At 39.3% G+C, this 20,444-nt stretch overlaps 3 protein-coding genes across 4 annotated transcripts; 2 read left to right on the top strand and 1 right to left on the bottom strand.

Annotated features, from left to right (window-relative positions):
• Positions 1-14: 14 nt before the first annotated feature.
• On the bottom strand, positions 15-7,919 carry LOC117554013 (NF-kappa-B inhibitor delta). Its single transcript, XM_034228215.1, has 12 exons — positions 7,787-7,919; positions 4,058-4,194; positions 3,949-3,979; positions 3,411-3,598; positions 3,130-3,311; positions 2,725-2,830; positions 2,463-2,609; positions 2,323-2,374; positions 2,035-2,192; positions 1,606-1,722; positions 1,289-1,453; positions 15-1,194 (listed from the first exon to the last, which is right to left on the bottom strand). Exons 1-12 carry the CDS (start codon positions 7,800-7,802, stop codon positions 1,123-1,125), a joined length of 1,371 nt encoding a protein of 456 aa, XP_034084106.1. The 5' UTR covers positions 7,803-7,919; the 3' UTR covers positions 15-1,122.
• Positions 7,920-11,787: 3,868 nt separating this feature from the next.
• On the top strand, positions 11,788-13,366 carry hcst (hematopoietic cell signal transducer). 2 transcript variants are annotated; one of them, XM_034228322.1, is made up of 5 exons: positions 11,788-11,902; positions 12,427-12,491; positions 12,679-12,699; positions 12,919-13,053; positions 13,198-13,366. In XM_034228322.1, exons 2-5 carry the CDS (start codon positions 12,452-12,454, stop codon positions 13,239-13,241), a joined length of 240 nt encoding a protein of 79 aa, XP_034084213.1. In that variant the 5' UTR covers positions 11,788-11,902; positions 12,427-12,451; the 3' UTR covers positions 13,242-13,366. The 2 variants fall into 2 exon arrangements, with proteins under 2 accessions (XP_034084213.1, XP_034084212.1); XM_034228321.1 differs by having other exon boundaries at positions 11,871-11,902; positions 12,404-12,491.
• Positions 13,367-16,198: 2,832 nt separating this feature from the next.
• Positions 16,199-17,351, top strand: tyrobp (transmembrane immune signaling adaptor TYROBP). The gene is made up of 5 exons (XM_034228218.1): positions 16,199-16,393; positions 16,497-16,517; positions 16,601-16,744; positions 16,838-16,908; positions 17,009-17,351. The coding sequence occupies exons 1-5, from the start codon at positions 16,357-16,359 to the stop codon at positions 17,063-17,065; spliced, it is 330 nt and encodes a 109-aa protein (XP_034084109.1). The 5' UTR covers positions 16,199-16,356; the 3' UTR covers positions 17,066-17,351.
• The last annotated feature ends 3,093 nt before the right edge of the window (positions 17,352-20,444 follow it).

Here is a 20,444-nt window from a genome sequence, read left to right on the forward strand (position 1 = left end):
TGATGTTGATATCAGAAAATGTTATTATCATAATGTCATAATCATCATTTATCTTTACAGGAACCTAGTTAGAGTCAAAAACAAACCTTCACCTTTGACGTGTAAAACTGGTGAAAATGAAAATTGGGCCTGAAGATAAATCCTCTGGTGGGATTGTGTATTTTCAATCCTTCTAATTTCAATAGATACATATAAATGATAATATTCGAATGGTGCCCTGAATATCAAAACATTTACATGGAACTTTAAATACAGCTATTCTACTTTTATTCATGACTCATTGCCAAAATGTACAGTTAGTCACCGCACTTACTCATGTAATGTCTCTGTCATAAGAACATTCTGTGTCACAATCAGTTTCAGATACATTAGTTTTACACAGTCAAGTTTCTTTTTCCCACAAAGAAAATGTTTACTTGATATTACGCACGCAGGTATGATGCATACAGAAAAAAAGTTAAATAATGTGATAGCTTCTTGTCATTTCTTTAACATACATATTCTTAACATAAGCACACATGCTGACTGAAATCAGAACCATCACTCAGTTTATCAATATGAAAACGTATCATGATGGGGGATTTGGATGAGAATCAGAGGGGTTTCAGGGACATTGTCCCTGAGATCATAAAAACGATTTCATAGAAATCAACGTTAGACTGGGAGTTTAGCCTGGAAGAGAAATGAATGTTACTCCACCTTCCTCATTCTGCTGTTTAAAGATAACTAATTATTTTTCATTGCTGCCACTAAAAGACTTTCATTTCAAATAGCTAAACTATCAATTTGATCAAAAATAAATACACAATATTACAATCAGTCAAATATTTAAATACTAACATTTTATGAAAATATATCAATGGAGGATATAATAGTTTGCAATGAAATGCCACACCTACACAGAACACTTCACCCTGTATGTAGAACATATATCTACATATATAGACTTTAAGCATCATTTAAATAATCCAATGTGAATTATATCTAAAGATTAATATCCCAAACTAGTTTGTTAACAGTATATCGGCCAGAGACTCCCAAAGCAACTTAATAATAAACTTTAAATCCCCTTCTTAACAGAGGTAACTTCTCATTCCCTCCAAGGGTCACATGTTTTTCTTATCATTCCTGGTCCTGCAAGGACACAATGCGTCGACGAGACGAAGCACTTCGTTTCTTCAGCATGAGCTTGAGCTAAAAATTAAAAGATAGATTAGGATGGTATTGAATTGAAACAGCAGGACTGAACTGTACTCTTTGGCTGCCTGTTAGAGGAGGGGCCGCTCACCTTCTCTCCCCTGGGCCCGATCTGCAGCAGGTGGGCTGGCTGGTCGTTCTCCAGGTTGCGGATGCTGGGATCAGCTCCTCTGCGCAGCAGCAGCTGCAGAATATCCTCCTGGTGGGGGTTACCATGGAGACCAGCTGCCATGTGTAGTGCTGTGTGGCCATGCGCCTGTGTCGTAAAAGGACAGTATGCGGCATGAATCAGACTGTTTGTACTCGGCTATGTACACAGTTTTTGCTTGGACTTTTTTCATAAACACACAAACACATACATATTTAAATACCCAGTTTAAATGAGTTTGGTGTCTGTTTGGGACTCACTTTCAAGTTGACAAAGTCTTTCATGTTTGGCAGGGGAATCCTCAGCAGATAAGTCACCAGATCAATGTTTCCCTCCTTTACAGCCAAGTGCAGCACAGTCTTGTTGCTTTTGATTTCCTGGAAATGCAGAATTGAACGTGATGTAAAAAAACAACACATGATTAATCCACAAGTCACACTTTGACATTTAGTTGTCAAACAAGTAAGAGAAAACAAAAGTGAGAGCAGGGGGAATATTTAGTACTATGACATAATCATGGTGAGATCAACTTTGGCACTTCCCCTTTGAACCGTTCACACTGACTGAAGGTCAGGGTTTGACATATTGGACATGTTTCTGTACCTTGTCACTAACTTATCCATTCATTCGTCTATTGTGACAGATCTATAGATCTGTGAGATTCAGAAAAAGGTGAGCTGTAAACGCACCTGGCTGAGCAGGGAAGCCCCTGCCTCGAGGAGCATCTTCACACAGGAGAGTTTCTCATCAGCCACGGTCTGAAGATCAACATCTGCCAGCCCGATGCTTGGGAATGCCTTCACAGAGGCACTGTGAGAAATGGCTGCGCAGTGCAGAGGAGTCATACCTGAGGCAGAGAACAAGGCGCATGTTTGAATTAAGGCCCTAATGATATTTACTTTGGAAAACGTGGTCAAACTACAGTATAATGTATGGCTAAGGTTACAAAACATTGCATTGTAACAGCATTAAGTTACCATCAAAATTGCGAGCCTCCAGGTTGACAGACGGCCTGCTAGACAGAATTGCCTGTAAGAAACATTAAGGTCAGCTCGGGAAAGCTCAGTTTTCTAAAGTTCTGTGATACAAACGTAATGCTGTACAGTTGCTGCTCTACCTGTAGAACCCCAGGTAAACCGTAGTGGGCAGCCAGGTGAAGGGCAGTCTGTCCTTTGACATCACATGCATTGATGTCCGATCCAAATGACAGCAGATCTTGCACGATCTCTGGCTGGTTGGCCGTCACCGCCACCAGTAAAGCGGTCTGCACAAACACATTCAACATGCAACTTTAGGAATAATCATCCTGTGCTGATATTTGTAATTTAACTGAATTGTGTCAAAAAAGGTGTACACTTTGTAAGATTTAGTGTTCCTACCTTTCCCTTGTGCTCTTTGGCATCGAGCCTGCCTACATCCCTCAGCCTCTCTGCAGCAGCATAGGCACACTCCCTGAGCCCCTTGGCAGTGTAGATGTGCAGGATGCTGACAGAACAAGAGCACACAGTGAATTAGATTTAAATGAGGCTGGAAAATCGTGGTAATCCCGCAACCAATTTCACACTATTCCCTTTCACAGTTGATTTGTCTACATTTGATCTGAGTTTCTAATAATCGAGCAGGAGCGGCTGACTCATTGACATCTTGGTTTCCTTCATCTTTCTAGAATTACTGAGCAGCACATGTGGCACTTTTAGCTTGTGACTGATCTAAACTCTGGGTCTCACCAGAAGACAAACAGAAACATATATAAACAACATAACTAATTCCCTATGATCACTCACGTGTCTCCATCCTCATCCTGCCCTGTAGCTCTGCTGTAGTCCATCGCGTTGAAAAGCATCCGGGCCTCTTCCAGCTTGGCGGGGTCTATCGCCGGACCAAAACTCAGCTGTGTCATCTGAGGAAGACCCAGGACTGACCAAGACGCCGCCATACTGGGATCTGCCAATGTCATCTGGTTCTCCTGCTCAGAAGAATGCAGGTCATAAAGGTCAACCCATTATAAAGGTATGACACAGGCACAGCTTGTTAATAGAAAGCCCATGACAAACAGATTTCTTACATATGTCTGGGGCATTGTATCTATAAATCCCTGGAGCTGCTGCTGGGTGCCATATTCGTGTGCCGCTGGGAGGCTGTAGGCTGAAGTGTAGCTGGGTCCATGCTGGCTGGGGTAAAAATGGACGGAAGACTCTGGTGCCGGGGTCCACGGATAACTCACCTCCATGTCCGAGTAGCTGCTTGATGCACCTAGAAAACAGGGGACTCAGTCAGTAATAGTTAAACTTGGCTTGACATGAAAATGAAAGATACAAGGCTGGTGATATTTTACTTTTTTGTTCCTGTGAAAGAATCCCCAAAACAGACCAAAACAACTCTTATCTGTCTTTGGCACTCAAACCCATTACATCTTTACAATAAACAGGTCACAAATATATACTTATGTTTACAAATTATTCCTTAATCCCTACAAATGTGTATTGGCTCGGGGTAGTTCAGGTAGACTTGCTTCAAAATTAACTAAAGTGCCCATGTTCTACATAGCAAAGAAATGTCATTTAGAGCAGCCGTCAGACTCATTGAGGTGTTTTTTTTCTTACCTGAACAAGGAAATGATTCTGCTAGAGACAACTGAAAAAGAAAGAAGGAGATGTAATTCAAAGCATCACATCTGCATGTCATTATAAGTGAGCTGAGCATCCTACTTACTGTCGCAGTGGTTGGGGGAGCAGCAGTTGTGCTGGCCGTAGAGCAGGGGGGGGGCACAGACGATGTCTCTCGCCTTCTCTTCTGCTCCAAGAGTTTCTTCACTGTGGGCAGAGTGCAACACGGCTTCTCATTTGGCGCTGAAAACGAAAAAGTATAGACTATTTTTGTCATATTTTGCTCACATACGATGGATATCATAGAACATTACATTACATTACATTACATTGCATTTAGCTGACGCTTTTGTCCAAAGCGACTTACATTCGACCAGGAAGACACAACCTTGAAGAAAACAGAATCATATAAGTACATCAGGTTTCATAGAGCCAAACATTTAAAGTGCTACTCAACTGGCTATAGATAAGCCAGTCCTTTATTAGTATAAAAGTGCTTCGTTAATAGTTCTAACGCTCGAAGTGGAGTCGAAAGAGATGAGTTTTCAGTCTGCGCCAGAAGATGTGCAAGCTATCTGCCGTCCTGATGTCAATGGGGAGCTCATTCCACCATCTTGGAGCCAGGACAGCAAACCCACGTGTTTTTGCCGATGGGAACTTGGGTCCCCCTCGCAGCGAGGGCGCAGCGAGTCGTTTGGCTGATGCAGAGCGTAGTGCACGCGCTGGGGTGTACGGTTTAACCATGTCCTGGATGTAGGAAGGGCCAGATCCATTCGCAGCATGGTAAGCAAGTACCAGTGTCTTGAAGTGGATTCTAGCAGTTACCGGAAGCCAGTGAAGGGAGCGGAGGAGCGGAGTGGTGTGGGAAAATTTAGGAAGGTTGAAGACCAGACGAGCCGCTGCATTCTGGATGAGCTGCAGAGGTCGGATGGCACATGCAGGTAGACCAGCCAGGAGGGATTTGCAGTAGTTTAGGCGTGAGATGACGAGAGCCTGGACCAGAACCTGCGTGGCTTTCTGGGTCAGCTGGGGACGTATCTTCCTGATGTTGTAAAGCGTGTATCTGCAGCAACGGGTTGTAGCAGCGATGTTTGCAGTGAAGGACAGGTTGTTATCTAGGGTCACACCCAGATTCCTTGCAGTCTGAGTCGGGGAAACAACTGAGGTGCCGATGTTGATTGTTAGGTCAAGAGTGGGACAATCTTTTCCCGGAAGGAAGAGCAGCTCAGTCTTGTCAAGGTTGAGCTTGAGGTGGTGAGCAGACATCCACTGAGAGATGTCAGCTAGACAAGCAGAGATGCATGCAACGACCTGGGTCTCTGAGCGGGGAAAGGACAGAATGAATTGGGTGTCGTCAGCGTAGCAGTGGTAAGAAAAACCATGCGGGCTAATGACTGATCCGAGCGAGTTTGTGTACAGGGAGAAGAGGAGGGGACCAAGAACAGAGCCCTGAGGGACCCCTGTAGTTAATTGACAAGGGTCGGACTCAGACCCTCTCCAAGTCACCCTGTAGGTACGGTCTTTCAGGTATGAGGTGAGGAGGGAAAGAGCAGAGCCTGAAACTCCATGTTTTTGGAGAGTGCGAAGAACAGAAGCTTGAACATTAACAGTTTTCTTACATTATCCATCATCTGCTGCTAATGTCATAAGATTAACCAAAATAACTAGTTTGGTTTGTTTTAGTTCGGAAATCATTAGAATTCCATATTTATAACCAACAAATTATGTTGTTTTTTTGGTTGCTTTAAGAACAAAAGCTGAGGCAATAATTAAACAAATTCAATATATAAAGATATTAAAGCAATAAAATGGCATTAAACCAAATTCTAAAAAGATAGGCTGACAAGTATGAGACAATAGAAATATAAGATATTTATTATGTTGCAAGCTTATATTTAAAGTAATGCAGGTCTGAATAAATGCTTAGTTTGTTTTTATATTGCCTGCTCAGTTTCTCCATGAAGTCATTTCTGCTCCTCTACATCATATCCATTATATATGAGTATGTTTCCCCTGCTGATAACAAAAAAGTATAATTTCCATCTAACAGGTGAGTAAAACAGGAACAAAATATTACAAAACAGAACACAGATGTTTCCAGCTGACATGGTGTGACCGTACAGGTTCTTTAGTTTCCTCGACAGCTTCTCACCACACGTGAAAGTGATATTTCCGCCCTGTGTGTGGAACTGGAGATATGAGATAAAGCTCTGAGAAACCTCCTCCTTTAGGAAAACAGAAAAACCAGCCAAACCAGACAGATTCATCAGAAAACCTTGAGCATGGGATTACCACTGCTTATTTTCTATGACATGTTCCTGTCTCGCTCCGTTACGCTGACAGAACCACATCTTCCTGCCTTTGGTTTGACACTGGCACGTTACCCACACACGTGACGTCGCCTTGTGCTTTCTAATGCATCTACATGTCTTGAAGAAGAAGAAGAAGAAGAAGAGACATGTTCTTTTATCATTTCTCTTGTGAATGTTGACTGCACAGGGACAACACTGCTCTATTCCCAAAGGCAAATACAAAGAGGGTTGACTTCCTTAAACAAATATGCAAATTCCACCAGCAAGAGAGAAGTGTGAGTTCATGGAGTTCAGATTTCTGTCAGTTTATCACACCTTCTCTATCTATGTCTTTCTCTCAAAATCCACACTTCTACTTTCAACTGTCCTAAACAAAAGGTCTTTGAGCGTCTCCTGCCCCCACCGCACCATAAAGGTCACTTAATCATCAGAAAGTACATTTCAGTGACACCAAGTTTCATTTTCAAGTTCAGAAGGTGCCACTATAGGTAACTCAACCTGACTCATTTGATCTTTACACCTAAATGCCACCTGTGGCCTTTTTACAGATGATGTAATGCTGCAACATGCAACTACACATCTGAGTCAAACAGTAAATACCAGCTGATAGAACTAAGAGAGAAACTAGATGATAGTGGCTTCTAATGCTTTCTCTAAAAGAGAAAACACACACACACATGTTGGTTATTGCCCACACACTGCATTGGGCTACTCTGTGCTATATTCAAATAAGAGCACTGGAAACCCCTGGACATTGACTCATGTGCGTGGGAGGTTGGGGATTCCGACGACCTTTCTCTTTTGGCTCGCATTAGAGAGAAACAGAAAAGCAGCACAGTGCCAATTTCCTCATTTTGTGGTTTAACAGAACTTTGCAAGCATTTCAAAATAATGTGATCAGTCAGGCATGTGCGAAAGAGGGCACGATCAAAGAAAGTTGAGCTGTTACGTCACACATTTTGCTTGTATGGCAATAATTTAAAGGGGAAATGAAACAAGCCTGCAGGGGTGGGGGCGTATTAGGGTTTCCCCAAATGATGTCTGGACTCTTGGATTCTCCAGAATCAAGCTGTCATTCAAAGTAAACTGAGAGAAAGGCTGAGGGTATCACTCAGCTGCACTCATCAATAAATATATATCTAATATAAAATAGATATATTGGCTATGAAACACAGTCTCACTTTACAACACAGTTAAAGAGATCAGTCACATTTAACATCCAAACTCCCAAATAATGTGAAATGAAATATGCGTTGATGTTCGAGGTATGGATGTGTTATGTTAGGCTTTAAATATAATCAAGGTTTAAATGACTTTTCATTGAAATGCTGCCAAAAACACAATAACAAATTAATAAAAACTAAACATATTAAAGTGTATGTTGTCCAGAAAACTTAGTAATAGTTCAATTAAACATTAAAACATTCAACATTAAAGTATAAAGCTGCACTCAGTGAAAATAATAATAAAACCAGTGATAAAATGTGTGTTTTGACACTGATTAACAAAATGAAAGTACTTACATTTATCAAAGTGCATGTCAGAAACGGTTTAGCCTTGAATCGTTAAGAGGTGGTCTTCTCTGTCACCAGTCTGTTGAATGATGATTGACAGCGCCCGGGGGATCTGTGATGTTCTGTGATGAGGTCTGCGGGCTTGTTGTCTTATCGCTGCCTGATGTACACACAGAGCACGTTGTTTCCACTCGCCGCTCCCAGCTGCAAGACACACCCTCTGCAAAGGGGAAGCAACACTCTGTTATGTCAACCAGAGTACACACATGAAATATGATGAACACTTATTAACAAGAACTGCATTAGTTCTTATTAACAAACAGAAACAGAAAATATCAATCATCATTTTGAACCATTTTGATCATTTTATTAAAAATAATGAATAGTATAATGTGTACCCTCACCTATGGTCATGAAGGATGGGTCATGACCGAAAGAACGAGATCGCGGATACAAGCGGCCGAGATGGGTTTTCTCCGCAGGGTGGCTGGTGTCTCCCTTAGGGATAAGGTGAGAAGTTCGGTCATCAGGGAGGGACTCGGAGTTGAGCCGCTCCTCCTTCGCGTCGAAAGGAGCCAGTTGAGGTGGTTCGGGCACCTAGTTAGGATGCCACCTGGGCGCCTCCCTAGGGAGGTGTTCCAGGCACGTCCAGCTGGGAAGAGACCAAGGGGTAGACCTAGGACCAGGTGGAGGGATTATATCTCTTCGCTGGCCTGGGAGCGCCTTGGGATCCCCCAGTCAGAGCTGGTTGATGTCGCCAGGGAAAATAAAGTTTGGGGCTCTCTGCTGGAACTGCTACCCCCGCGACCCGACCACGGATAAGCGGGAGAAGATGGATGGATGGATGGATAATGTGTAATATTTGAAAGCACAGATTTTATCAGAATTTTTTTTTTTTATCAAATGAAAAAGTACCTATTATGCAGAATGGCTCCCATCTATAGGTTTCTATTTTCATATGGGTAGTGAGTGACACATACTTATACTACAAGTCAGGGCCGTCCCTCCCTACAGGCCGATCATGCAGACTGCGTGGGGCCTCACCTTGCGGAGGGGGCCTCATCTTGCGGAGGGTGCCTCAACTGAGTCGAAAATGCGGCGCACCTCAGCGCTTATGGGGTGCAATTAGTGTGGCGCGGCACGGTTTCGCCGCTGCGAGGCTCCACTAGCACCCCCCCGTCGACGCTCGCGAAACAGAGGGCCTCATCATATAACTTTGCGTGGGGCCTCATTTTGCCCAGGGACGGCCCTGCTACAAGATGTTCATGTTGAAGCTGGTTCAGGCTAATATACTTCAACAAATGCATTGGTTTGATTTACATATTGCATCCTATTGTAAAAACATATTAGTTAGTTAGTTAGTTAGTTAGTTAGTTAGTTAGTTAGTTTAAAGATTACATAGAAAAAGTAGGATGAGCAGAATTTGTTTTAGATAACGGTAACGTGTGAGGACATGTTCTAAGATTTCGGAGATTTTTATTTATTTTTCTTTAACAAAAAATCTTTATATTTTGACTCCTTCTTGCAGCCTTTGTTGCCTTTGTTACCTTTGTTTCAAAGGTAAATCATTGGACATTTATATATACAGTATATATCATTTTGTATTAACATTATGAAACTGGAAAGAAATGAGTGTGTTAGACTTCAGTGACTTAATTACCAGTAACATTTCTTTACAAAAGTGTTAGCATGAAAATATAGACTACTAAAAACACAAAAAGTAAAGTCTTAATTTTGGAGAAACCTTGATTTAAGGATTGTGACTATTGAAACATTATTGGAACTTCAGTTTATCATTTTATTCCCCAAAGATGGTACATTTGGTTTTAATTACTTTTACTTTAAACTGCTGGGTAATATAACTTCCAATAACACACCATCATTTTGATTTCCTATAAACATTATGAATGTAAATTGGTGAATTGATCTCAAATGTAGAGAATGTAAAAATGTTCATATTCTCCACATTTCTAAAATTCTCCCTGTATGACACATTCAGGGTTGCTGATTTTACAATCATTCCATCAGATTTACTCTTAGCTTAGCTTGAAACAATATGTAACTTGTTTTTTTCGTGTTCAGTATTTATTATGGATGTTTGTGTCTCGGAACCTACCTCATTCACACCAACGGTGTTTCAGGGCCGGTTCGGAGCTGGAGCTTGAAAAGCACCAGGTTTTCCTGTTCACACGGCAGCGGAGCAGCCTCTTAGCTCCGGAATCCGGTTCATTTCGAGCACCAAAAAATTGTCCGGCCAGAGCAAAAGCACCGCATACGTCACGCTTACGTCGAGGCGGGGGCGGGGGCGGGGGCAGGGGCGGGATCAACTCCTGAACAACAACAAAAAGCCGGCGTTTTATCCAGTTTGTACACAACGATGGAGAAACTTAACAAGCAGCAGTGGTCCACTGAAGAGACCAGCTACCTACTGGGAATCTGGTCTTCTGAAGAGGTACAGAGGAAGCTGGAGCACAATCGGCCATTGTTGTTGTTGTCGGTGTCAGCTGTGAGGGGTTTCCGCGCGGTTTGGCTTTATGAAGCAGGCACGCAAACGGTTACATCATGACGCAAACGATGACGCAATGACGCAGCACCAGTCGGACTCTGGGCGGTGTGAAAAGAGCCGGAGCTAAACCGAAGAACCGATTCTGAACCTAAAAATCTCTAGCACGGAGCTTGAACCGGAGTTGCGTTGGTGTGAATGAAGTGTGGATTTATAAATATGTGTTCATAAAGTATCTGCAATACATTACGGTATATTGTACATTTCTATATAATATCTCCATTAATGAACACTATTTATCTTTTACATTGTTTCTTTCCCCAATTTAGCCTGCAATATTTAACATGAGATTGGACGTTGATAAAAAAATTGCGGATAAAATGAAGAAAACAGTGTGTGACATTTGTTTTAGTTTCAAAGGCATCAATCTTTGAAGTGATACAAGTGTCACAGCTCCATCTACTGTCACAACGTGTAAGACCCAATCTACTACAAGACAGAAACACTGATGAGCTGAAATGAAACTAAAGACTACCACAGAGGGGGTCTACATTTTTAAATTGAATCAACAGAATCAAATCATGAAAACAAAGGTTGACTGCCCCCTTGAGGATGATCCGGGTGACATTTAATTGAGGCAATGTGTTTGATAAAATCATTGTAAAAGCATGAATGAACCATGGGATAGCATTTAAACATTACACATTCTTTAACGCCTTAATGTCGTAATGATTTCTCTAACAATGATTTATGATCTTTGTAAAGTTAAAACTTTTACCTAGATTTGTTGATATTCTAAACTCACATGGCAGTAATAGACATGCAGTTTGTGTACATCTGTTTACTGTGTGGTTTAGTGTAATACTGAATATACTTGTGTTACAATTGATGTTGCCTCATGGTAAGTGTAATGTCTATAATTTCTAGTATTGTAATATAATTAACTATATTATTTAAACTAATACTGTACTTAAGTTTTATTTGGAGATATGTGTACTTTGATTGAATAATTCCTCCTATATTTCCTACCAGCCAACGTTGTACTTTTTACTCAAATGTATTTTATTTTACGCTTTATTTTCTAATTACTTTGTGGGATAAGGTTATAAATTCTAATTATAAATGAACTAATGCGACAAAACTACCACCTGCAACAATTACGTGACAAACGTATATATTTATCATTCATTTATATCCAGTGAGGTAATAAAAATGACTGAAATTGATCAATCTACTGCATATTCATACTTTTATTAGTTTTTATTTTTTCATTTTAGATTGATGTTTACACTTTCTTACATTAATTACTTACTTATGACACAGTATAGAGTATATTTTTCAACAACATGTGCATTTAGTACTTTATTTTATTTATTGTGAGTGTAAAGTCAAAGATACACTTCTTTGGGATATTCAAGTGTGTTATATTCTATTATAATGGCTCTTTCCCCATCAGATCATGCAACCTGTATTGAGTTCAAACAGAGACAAACAGGCAGTGTTTCGGCACCCCAGAGGAAAGAAAGTGATCTGACGTCAGCCGTCAAAAGTGAAAAGTAATGGGAAACAAGAATTACATCATCTTTTGGATTCTATGCAGCAGATCAGCCCAACGAGAACAGGTAAGAGAATCTTAAATCAAGCCGAGTCCCCCTTCCTCATCCAAAACGTTTAGCCATTAAATATCTGTCAAGTCTAATCAAAATGGTTTTCTATGTAGTTTGAGATTAAAGAAACAACCAGAATCTCTGGGTGGAAAACTTTATTTTTTATACAACTGTGAGTGTGTATTCCAAATGTATCATAAAACAGAGAGCTTGGTCTATCTATATTTAAATGATTTTAAGAGAGCTCATTCAAGAATTAAATGATTTTCTATTGTCTTTTTCCGTTTCTGTGAAATGCCTACGCAGAAGTGTTTGACTCATTCGTATACAGCAGTCGTTCATTTATTAGTGCAAAAAATAAAATAAAATAGTGTCTCAAACGGTTTAGGTGATATAGGCTACTGTAGCTTTGACACTTGACACTGAAATCACAAACAACCATATGTGAAGAATATGAAATTATCGTGTTTATTAAATGCATTTGTATCTTATTGAAGTATTTAACACACAACAAAGTTTGTTCTCCTTTTGTCTTTCAGAAATCCAAAACTGAGTCGACATACAATGGCATACAACTATATCATTGTCCTGTTTTTTCTGTGCAGTAAGTACATGTATTTTCTCTCTTACATGCACTCAGAAATTAAGGTGGTCTTGCACAGGAAAATGAAACCACAAAAATGTTTGCACGTCGGAAGCTTCCGTGAACTGACAGAGGTGTTGCCGTGTGCAAAAATAAAAATGTTAAATCTCTGGTGCTTCATTTCTCTGTTTCTTTTCCTTCCTGTAAGACCTGGCTGTGGCGCTCACTGGTATGTACAACACAACGCAACTCGTAAATTACATTTGTATGAAACTTGTCATTTAATAAAACAAGCAAAACACAAATATAAAGCTAGACAACAACACCTGATGAATCATTTTTTTTCATTCAGTCTGGGCCTATAAGTCTTCCATCCCACTCTTTTCTGTCTGTCTGTGTGTGTTTTTTTGTGTGCGTGTGTTTTTGTGTGTGTGTGTTTGCTTGCCAGAGAGCACAGTGTCTTGCTACAGGATCGAGCCGGGGACAATAGCAGGCATCATCTGTGCTGATGTGCTGCTGACCCTTATCATTGTCATTGTCACCTACCGATGTGCCAGTTTAAGGCATCAGAAGAGAGAAAATGGTGAGGAAATGAGGCTTAAATCTGTTTCTGTTGTGTGCGAATATCTGCAATGTTGTGAGATTCAGTAAATGAAGTGTAACTTTGTTAAATTTGAATTGTCAAATACTAATTACTCTCTTTGTGTCTTTCTTTTCGTCTTCCCAGCTAACAAAGTATATATGAATGTCCGGGCCAACTGCAAGAACTAATCTAAAGATGAAATTACATTCAGTTTCTTAGATCCTGTTTAGTGTATTGCAAGATGTTAGAATATATTAATGTAACAGTATATGAATTCAACTCTTTTGCAATAAACACAACTGTCTAAAACACATTTCAGTTTTTGTTAATTATAAAGAGTACTATTTAACACACTTATGTTGCAAACCCTAGTAAATGAGAGGTGTGTCTGTCACAGAAAACTTTAAAGGGGTACATCAAATTCACCAGCCTTGTGAAATATGTTTGAATGCTAACCAGCTCATGAAATGTTGGCACTCTTACAAATACAGCACCCTCTGCAGTTCACTTTAGGTAGCAACATGTCTAAATACTGTCATTTTAACCCTTTAGGCCCCTGAAGTTTCCTTTTAAATATCTGTAAAGATACGAGTGATGACAAACATAAAAGACAGATCAAATGATTTTAGATAGATGTTTTTAGTGTAGAATCGTACAAGCCACCAAATGGATAATGCATTAAAAGGAATGCTGATAATATAATAATTCTGCACATCAGTACATGAGTACATTAAATAAAACACAGGAAGAGCATTTTTGTTAAGTCTAATAAATAATAGCAGTGTGCCTTTGTACGTGTTTACTTAGTAACATGGTGTTTTCTGTTTGTCAGCTTCATTTATACTCACAAATTATTCTCATCTTTTGTATCACTCTGTACCAAAGTGACATTTGAGCAGTGTGACTAACAGGACACCTGATTAGATCCTGCATGAATGCTGTTGAGTTGAGCTGTGTGTTGTTGAAGGTGATGTGGTCTAACTGCTGGCTGCCATTTCCGTGAAACATGAAGAGCATGCATGTTGACCAAAGCCAATTTAATATCTTTGAAATATCAGTCTGACCTACCTCCTCTGTAGGTTCACAATGGTTTAGTTTATGCCATGGAATCACTCTTAAATAACCACAAGAATAACAACCATAGAATAGGATTGTGTGGTTAAAAGCCAAACCACTTAATTCTTTCAAAACATTTGGAAAGTTGTTGCAGGGTTGTTGTGCATGAGGAATTTCCCTCAGCTTGCTATTGCTCAACGTTGGCTGACCTGGTTCTGTGTGATTGGACTTCAGGGCATCTTTTGATACCATTTCATTTTATTTAGACACTATCTAATTTTGAGGAAAAAATAAACACTTGTCTCATGTTCTGTCATCAGCGGCAATGATCCGTGGAGTGCCTCAAGGTTCGATTCTGGGACCATGCATTCATTGTTTATCCACTTTCTTGTGGATGGCAACAAGAACTATAGTTAAAGGTGGGGAAGGTAATTTTGGAGAAACCAGCTCGATTGCGCTAGAAATTGAAAATATACAACCGGAAAAAATCTTCCACTTCCTTACAGAGCCCCGCCTCCAACACACACGAACGCGCACATGACCAATGAGGGCACGAGATAAGTTTGTGCACAGATGGAAGGCTGACAGGCAGGTAGGCCATCCAGTTATTTTAGCCGGGCCGGATAAAATAATTGGTCGTGCTTTTTACAGTACTACGGCTTCCACAGATGACATTTTTTCTATGGATTTTTTGTTAAAGCACTTAAGATATTCATTGCTATCGGGATGTTAAGAGCATTCCATGCAATATAACAAAAAGTGTATCTCGAGCCGGTTTCTCAAATGTACCTACCCCACCTTTAATCTCCCTTTGAAATCCAGCAATTGCACCTCACTTGTTGGATTTTCTAAGTGATAATAAACTAAAGTATTTCAGCCCTCACCTGGGGGCATCCAATACTCTGTCTGTATAAGAACAAGGTCACTGGTTCAAGTCCAGCTAATTATGTTTTGATATATTATATTATATTAAAAATGCTTTTTGGTAGCCAGTTTATTAAACATCTGGCAGGTGACTCGTTCATTTTCATGAAGGTCATTAAAGATTATTTTCAATCCTGTTTTTGATTATAAATGTTAATGAGTTGATTTTTCTTCTAGCTGATTTACAGCTCTTTTCCGGAAGATCAAACAACTGTAAGGAGGAATCTTTTTTTAGGAAATAACGAGCAAAAAATATAATTAAATGTCCTGTTTGAAAAAGAGAAGGAGGCATCTTTCACAGCCTGGCAAAACAAAAGCTGTTCTAAGCTAGGGTTTGTGACCCATTTGTAAGTATTACTATATTATTAATCAAGCATAATAAAACCACTCAACACATTTTTACAATAATGGTATTATTATATTATTATGTACGCTTTATAAGATCAAGATGAAGAGAGTGAAAAGGGTCCAATTGGTTTTGCTGCTGCAAGATATTTATAACTTTAAAAAATCACATAAGTCCTCTTTTACTATTATTTCTAAATTTAAAAAACGATATGGATTATTTTGATTGGTGTTTTTGTAATTGGGTCACCTAGCCGAGAAATGTAAATAGTTTTAATAATCTTTTATATCCAATTGTTTTATAATGTACTACTTCTGTTGAGTATTTTAAGTATTTGTTTAATGCATTAACCATTTGAAATATTCGGACAACTGTAACATAAAAGAAGCAATGAAAGTACTTTCATTTCGCTGAGAGGACATCAGCATTGGAGATAAACGTGTGGTTTAACACTGGCTCACAGACTAGGTAGCAGTGACTGTGGCCAACCGCCCGTTGTTGTGAACCACAGGTCATGCAGGAAGTGCTTTATTTGGTGATATGATCACATGCATTTCAGCAGAAACTGCAGGTGTGTGAAACTGACCTAATTCAGCTCCTTATCTTGGCATCTCTTGCGAACGTTAATTTATATAATTAACAAACTCTTAAAAAGTCAAAAAGAAGGCCTGAATCTTCAATCAAATGTGACAGTGGAGGAATTGCTGATTGTATGTATTACACCTGCCAGCCTCACATAAGTGACAATACAGAGAAACAGCCGCTTCCTCTTCTCTCAGAGGACTCCCTCCTCCTCCTGTATATGCAGTCACATGCTGATAAACCCTCACACCGCTGCGAGTCAGGACCGTTTTTCATGAAACCTCCTCTGGCTTTTTGCTTATGGGTGCATCGACACAGCCCGTCAAAAGAGAGCTGTAGGACCGCTGGCCCTCAATCGCTCATTTCTTCTCTTGCCAGAAACCAACATAAAGAAGATGTCTGACGCCCTTTGTATTGTGGGTTCATATTTTGGTGAGTGGTGTTCTTAATTTGTTTTTAACAGTGAATAATGAAGCAATTAAGTCACAGGCATTGTTGTTATTAAGTAAAGTTTAAATAACTTTCTGTCTTTCAGGATCCACAGAAGGACAGCAAGGTATCTTTAAAGCTTTAAACATTTGCCTCTGTTGTTGTATTTTGATTGTGTGTTACAACTCTATGTCTTTGCCCTTTTTACAGATTGTGGTTCTTGTTACCTGATAAATATGGGCTCTGTAATTGGCATTATCGCCTCTGACATCCTCTTGACCATCTTCATCATGATTTCTGTGTTCTGCTTTGCAACTCATATCAAGAAAAGGAGGAAGTGGGATTCTCGTGATGGTGAGCACTATCTTTATGTGTATTGCTGCTTATTTTGAGTAGGCTCTATGGTATTACATGGCAGACGGGCAGTAACATGACCCTCTTCAACAGGAAAAAAAAATCCACCAACATCATCAGTTTCAAAGAAAATGGCAACAGAACTCACAGAATCTCCCTACCAGGTAAAGCAGAACTATTTCATCATGTAAGCCTTACAGATACTTAAACTGTTATATCATATCATTTGTGTTTCCATAATGAATTGTTTTGACTTTTCTGTAGGAGTTACATGGAATCCAATCAGATGTGTACAGCGATCTTCAGCAGTTTAGGAAATGAAACAAAGGAACTATAAAAAAAACAGCAATGCCTTAGCTATAACTGGAAAACACTCCTCTTGTTTCCTTAAACTCCAGCAGCATTATATGTAATAACAATCGTTACATTTATATGTTTTGCATGATTTAATAATGTTGTTTTGCTTTTTTGTAAATCTTAAGCTGTCTTCAAATTATATATTTTCTATTTAACCAATTGTAAATTAAACTACATTTTAAAAACAAGAAAAATAATTAAGATACATTATGTACTTGTTCTTTTATTCTGTATTTCACACGATTATATTCACATCTTCACATGACAGTTAACAAATACAGAGATCTGACAAAAGACAGATTTTCAGTACATTTAGATTTAAAATGTAAACTACAATCTTCAACCAAATATCATGCTGTAGCAGTTTTAACCAGTTTCTAGTCTAACACGGTTTTTGTTTTTTTAAACCTGTTTATTTATTTAAGAAAAAAAGAAGAAAAAACATCTACATTTAGATGAAAAAGCCCCCGAATTGGGAAACAGCCAGTCCGCCTCCTATGACTCAACAGATGGCAGCCCCTGACTCATTATGAGGAAGAAATAGAATCAGGAAAAATCGAGAAAAACAATTGGTATTCAACAATACATACCAGAATGACAAAGCAAGATCTATAAAAAACAAATGTCTAATAATTAGACAGGGATGACATACTAAATTAAATGCATTTGTCTCATTAAAATGCATTGCAAACACACCTCTGATCATACGGTGGCTCTGATCTTTGCTGGAACAGCGAAGGTACTGGGGCTCTGCTCTGGAGGAACTAAAGCATACATAAGAAATTACCATTCTGTCATGAAAGCTCTGTATACAGTATATCAGTTATAAACAATGTTTTTACAATATTCACTTGTGGAAGAAAACTCCTCTTACCTATTGGATACATTTCATGGCTCATAAACTCTCTGGTTTCTGTAGGAATATTTTAAAAAAATGGTTAACCCTTTAATTGTTCAGAAGATAATTCTTGGAAAAACACATCTTGTTCAATAAGCGCAGGGTCTTACCATCATAGTCTGGATCTCCTCTGATGCCCACTGGAGCAGGTCTGCCATTGTGGTACTCCAAACTATCCCAATCCAGCGGCACTCTGCCTGGGCCTGGAGCCAGCATCCCATTCAACCCATGAACTCTTCCTGGTGTTGCCTTTCTTTGGACACTACCAGTCACTCTGTCTTTACTCAAACAAACAACTGGTTTTCCTGACAAATGTTCAACCTCCTGAGCCTCCACCATCACTCCTTCCTCACCGCTTGCTTTTTGTTTCTCGTGTGGCCCACTTTGTTCCCTGCTCCCCTGAACCGGCACGCTGCTCAGATCCATTGAACCCACATTGGTTTTATCCCCCGATGGTGCTGCATATTTCTCCTCAGCTTTGGGATACTTGGTCACATCACTGTCAAGGCCTTTTAATGCATCTGGGAAAAGTCAAAGTTATTGCTACAACTTCTGCGTAATTGTGTACATAACATTCAAGATTCATGATTCCTTTTATTGTTACATCTTAATTATACAGTAAAACAAACAACAGACATTGGGAAGCCCATGCACATACCTGTAAATCCATTGCTGCCATAACTCGCTGTAGATTTAGCCTCAGACCTTTCTGTGACTGAGTTTGCAGCTATGTAAAAATAAAGATGTGACAAGTTCCAATAATCAGGAGCTGTGTTGTATTTACATATGAGGCATGTGTAATACCATGTTTAAAACAAACGTACTTATAAATACACATATACTGTATAGTGCTAATAACTGTACTTTACTGTGTATTTCTTTCATCAACAAAAAGGAAAAACATGTACCTTCAGACTCTTGCTCGTTCTTAGGTATAGGGTATTCTGCAAACATGAAACAAAACAAGATTATAATCACCAGGGTGTTTTATGGTAACAACCAAATAGTGTCAAAGGTGCTTGTACACCCTGAAGATATATCTCAATGACAAAGCTTCACAAATACTATATGTCTCTGTTCGGTTTTTGTGTCTTTTGCGACCTGGTCTTTGAAACTCGCATTTACGATAGGGAACAAAAAGTACTTTGAGGATCTGGTGAGACAAGGCCTTCCTGTTTTAAAACTGAAACTATCTGATTGTACCTGAAAGCAACATTTTGAATCACACACCTGTTGTATTTGCAGGAATGGCCTTTTCGGTAGTTGTGCCAAGTGTATCTATGAGAAGAATATTAGTTAGTTATTGAATATCATTTTTGCAACAGTAGTATGCAGCTATTTATCTTGTTTCAAAAAGCAGTAATCTAACTATTTTGCTCGTAAAAAAGAACAAACAGTAAAGTTGACAAAAGTAATCTCACCATATAGATTGCTTAACCCTTTTTCTCTTCGCGCTTCAAAAGAGAGAAAGAAAGATCCAACATCTATCTTTCCGACGTCCTAAATCTGCAATCTGAAATGTTTACAAAAGTGATATAAACACAAAACGAGGTAATTTGTTCTCCATTCAGGTTGGTTTACCTCTGATTGGGGCAGTAAGCACCATAGTTGCAAATGGAAGAAGTAGACACATTAAGCTGAAACGAATAAAACTGCAATCAATTCAAGGTTGAAATACATGTTTATGTGGATTTGTATAGCTATGTCAATTTCAGCTGGTAATTGAAATATATTTCATTGACGGATTTGATGAAAAATACATTAATTATATTGTAAAAAAACAACTTACTGCTTCATTGTTGACTTTGGTCCTCAGCTGTATCCACTGTTTGTCGGCAAGAGTACTGTTTTGAACTACCGCTTATCCTGCATTTTTACTTTTAATAGGTCTCCACTCCAAGTTAATTATATATGCTAAAAATATGTAACAGATATAGTAGTCAAAGACCTTTTCTGTTTGTCTAACAGCGCATGACTTCCAGGCAGAGAAGTAACAATTTGGCTACAGAAATAATTTACAGGGGGTCCATTATCTCATTATCTCAAATCAAGAAGGAAACAAATGTTCTCAACCTTCAAACTCATGGAGTCGTCTTTCGCTCCTTTATGTGTTGATTACTGGTGGGTTCTTCAGGGAAATGCCCCAGGCTTTTTCTATGACTGAGGTAGCCTTTTAAATGATGCCACACAACATGCATTGTTTTCCATCACTGTTTTACCATTGTCCATTTGAACAGTGAACCCAAACAAAGAGCTTTTCAAAAACAGGCCCAAGCCCTTGACTGAGCATCAGTCCATAGAATTGCCTCTTGATAGAAACATCCTGACATGGAGAGCACAATAACGCAGTGATTAAAAGCAGTGAGTTACACAATTATTTGAATTGCAGTCTTGTGTGTATGCCTGCTCGTGCTCCAGGCTTCTCAACTAAACTACTATATTAAC

The sequence above is a fragment of the Gymnodraco acuticeps genome, unplaced genomic scaffold (genome assembly GCF_902827175.1).
Source record: "Gymnodraco acuticeps unplaced genomic scaffold, fGymAcu1.1, whole genome shotgun sequence".
Classification (NCBI taxonomy): Eukaryota; Metazoa; Chordata; class Actinopteri; order Perciformes; family Bathydraconidae; genus Gymnodraco; species Gymnodraco acuticeps.

Coding starts and splice junctions, on each gene's coding strand:
- hcst (XM_034228322.1), top strand. CDS start 12,452: ATGGCATACAACTATATCATTGTCCTGTTTTTTCTGTGCA. Junction 12,700..12,918: donor CCTGGCTGTGGCGCTCACTG/GTATGTACAACA, acceptor TTTGCTTGCCAG/AGAGCACAGTGTCTTGCTAC. Junction 13,054..13,197: donor GCATCAGAAGAGAGAAAATG/GTGAGGAAATGA, acceptor TCGTCTTCCCAG/CTAACAAAGTATATATGAAT.
- tyrobp (XM_034228218.1), top strand. CDS start 16,357: ATGTCTGACGCCCTTTGTATTGTGGGTTCATATTTTG. Junction 16,518..16,600: donor ATCCACAGAAGGACAGCAAG/GTATCTTTAAAG, acceptor CCCTTTTTACAG/ATTGTGGTTCTTGTTACCTG. Junction 16,909..17,008: donor TCACAGAATCTCCCTACCAG/GTAAAGCAGAAC, acceptor ACTTTTCTGTAG/GAGTTACATGGAATCCAATC.
- LOC117554013 (XM_034228215.1), bottom strand. Junction 2,610..2,724: donor CCAAAGAGCACAAGGGAAAG/GTAGGAACACTA, acceptor GTGTTTGTGCAG/ACCGCTTTACTGGTGGCGGT. Junction 1,195..1,288: donor TCGGGCCCAGGGGAGAGAAG/GTGAGCGGCCCC, acceptor TTTAATTTTTAG/CTCAAGCTCATGCTGAAGAA.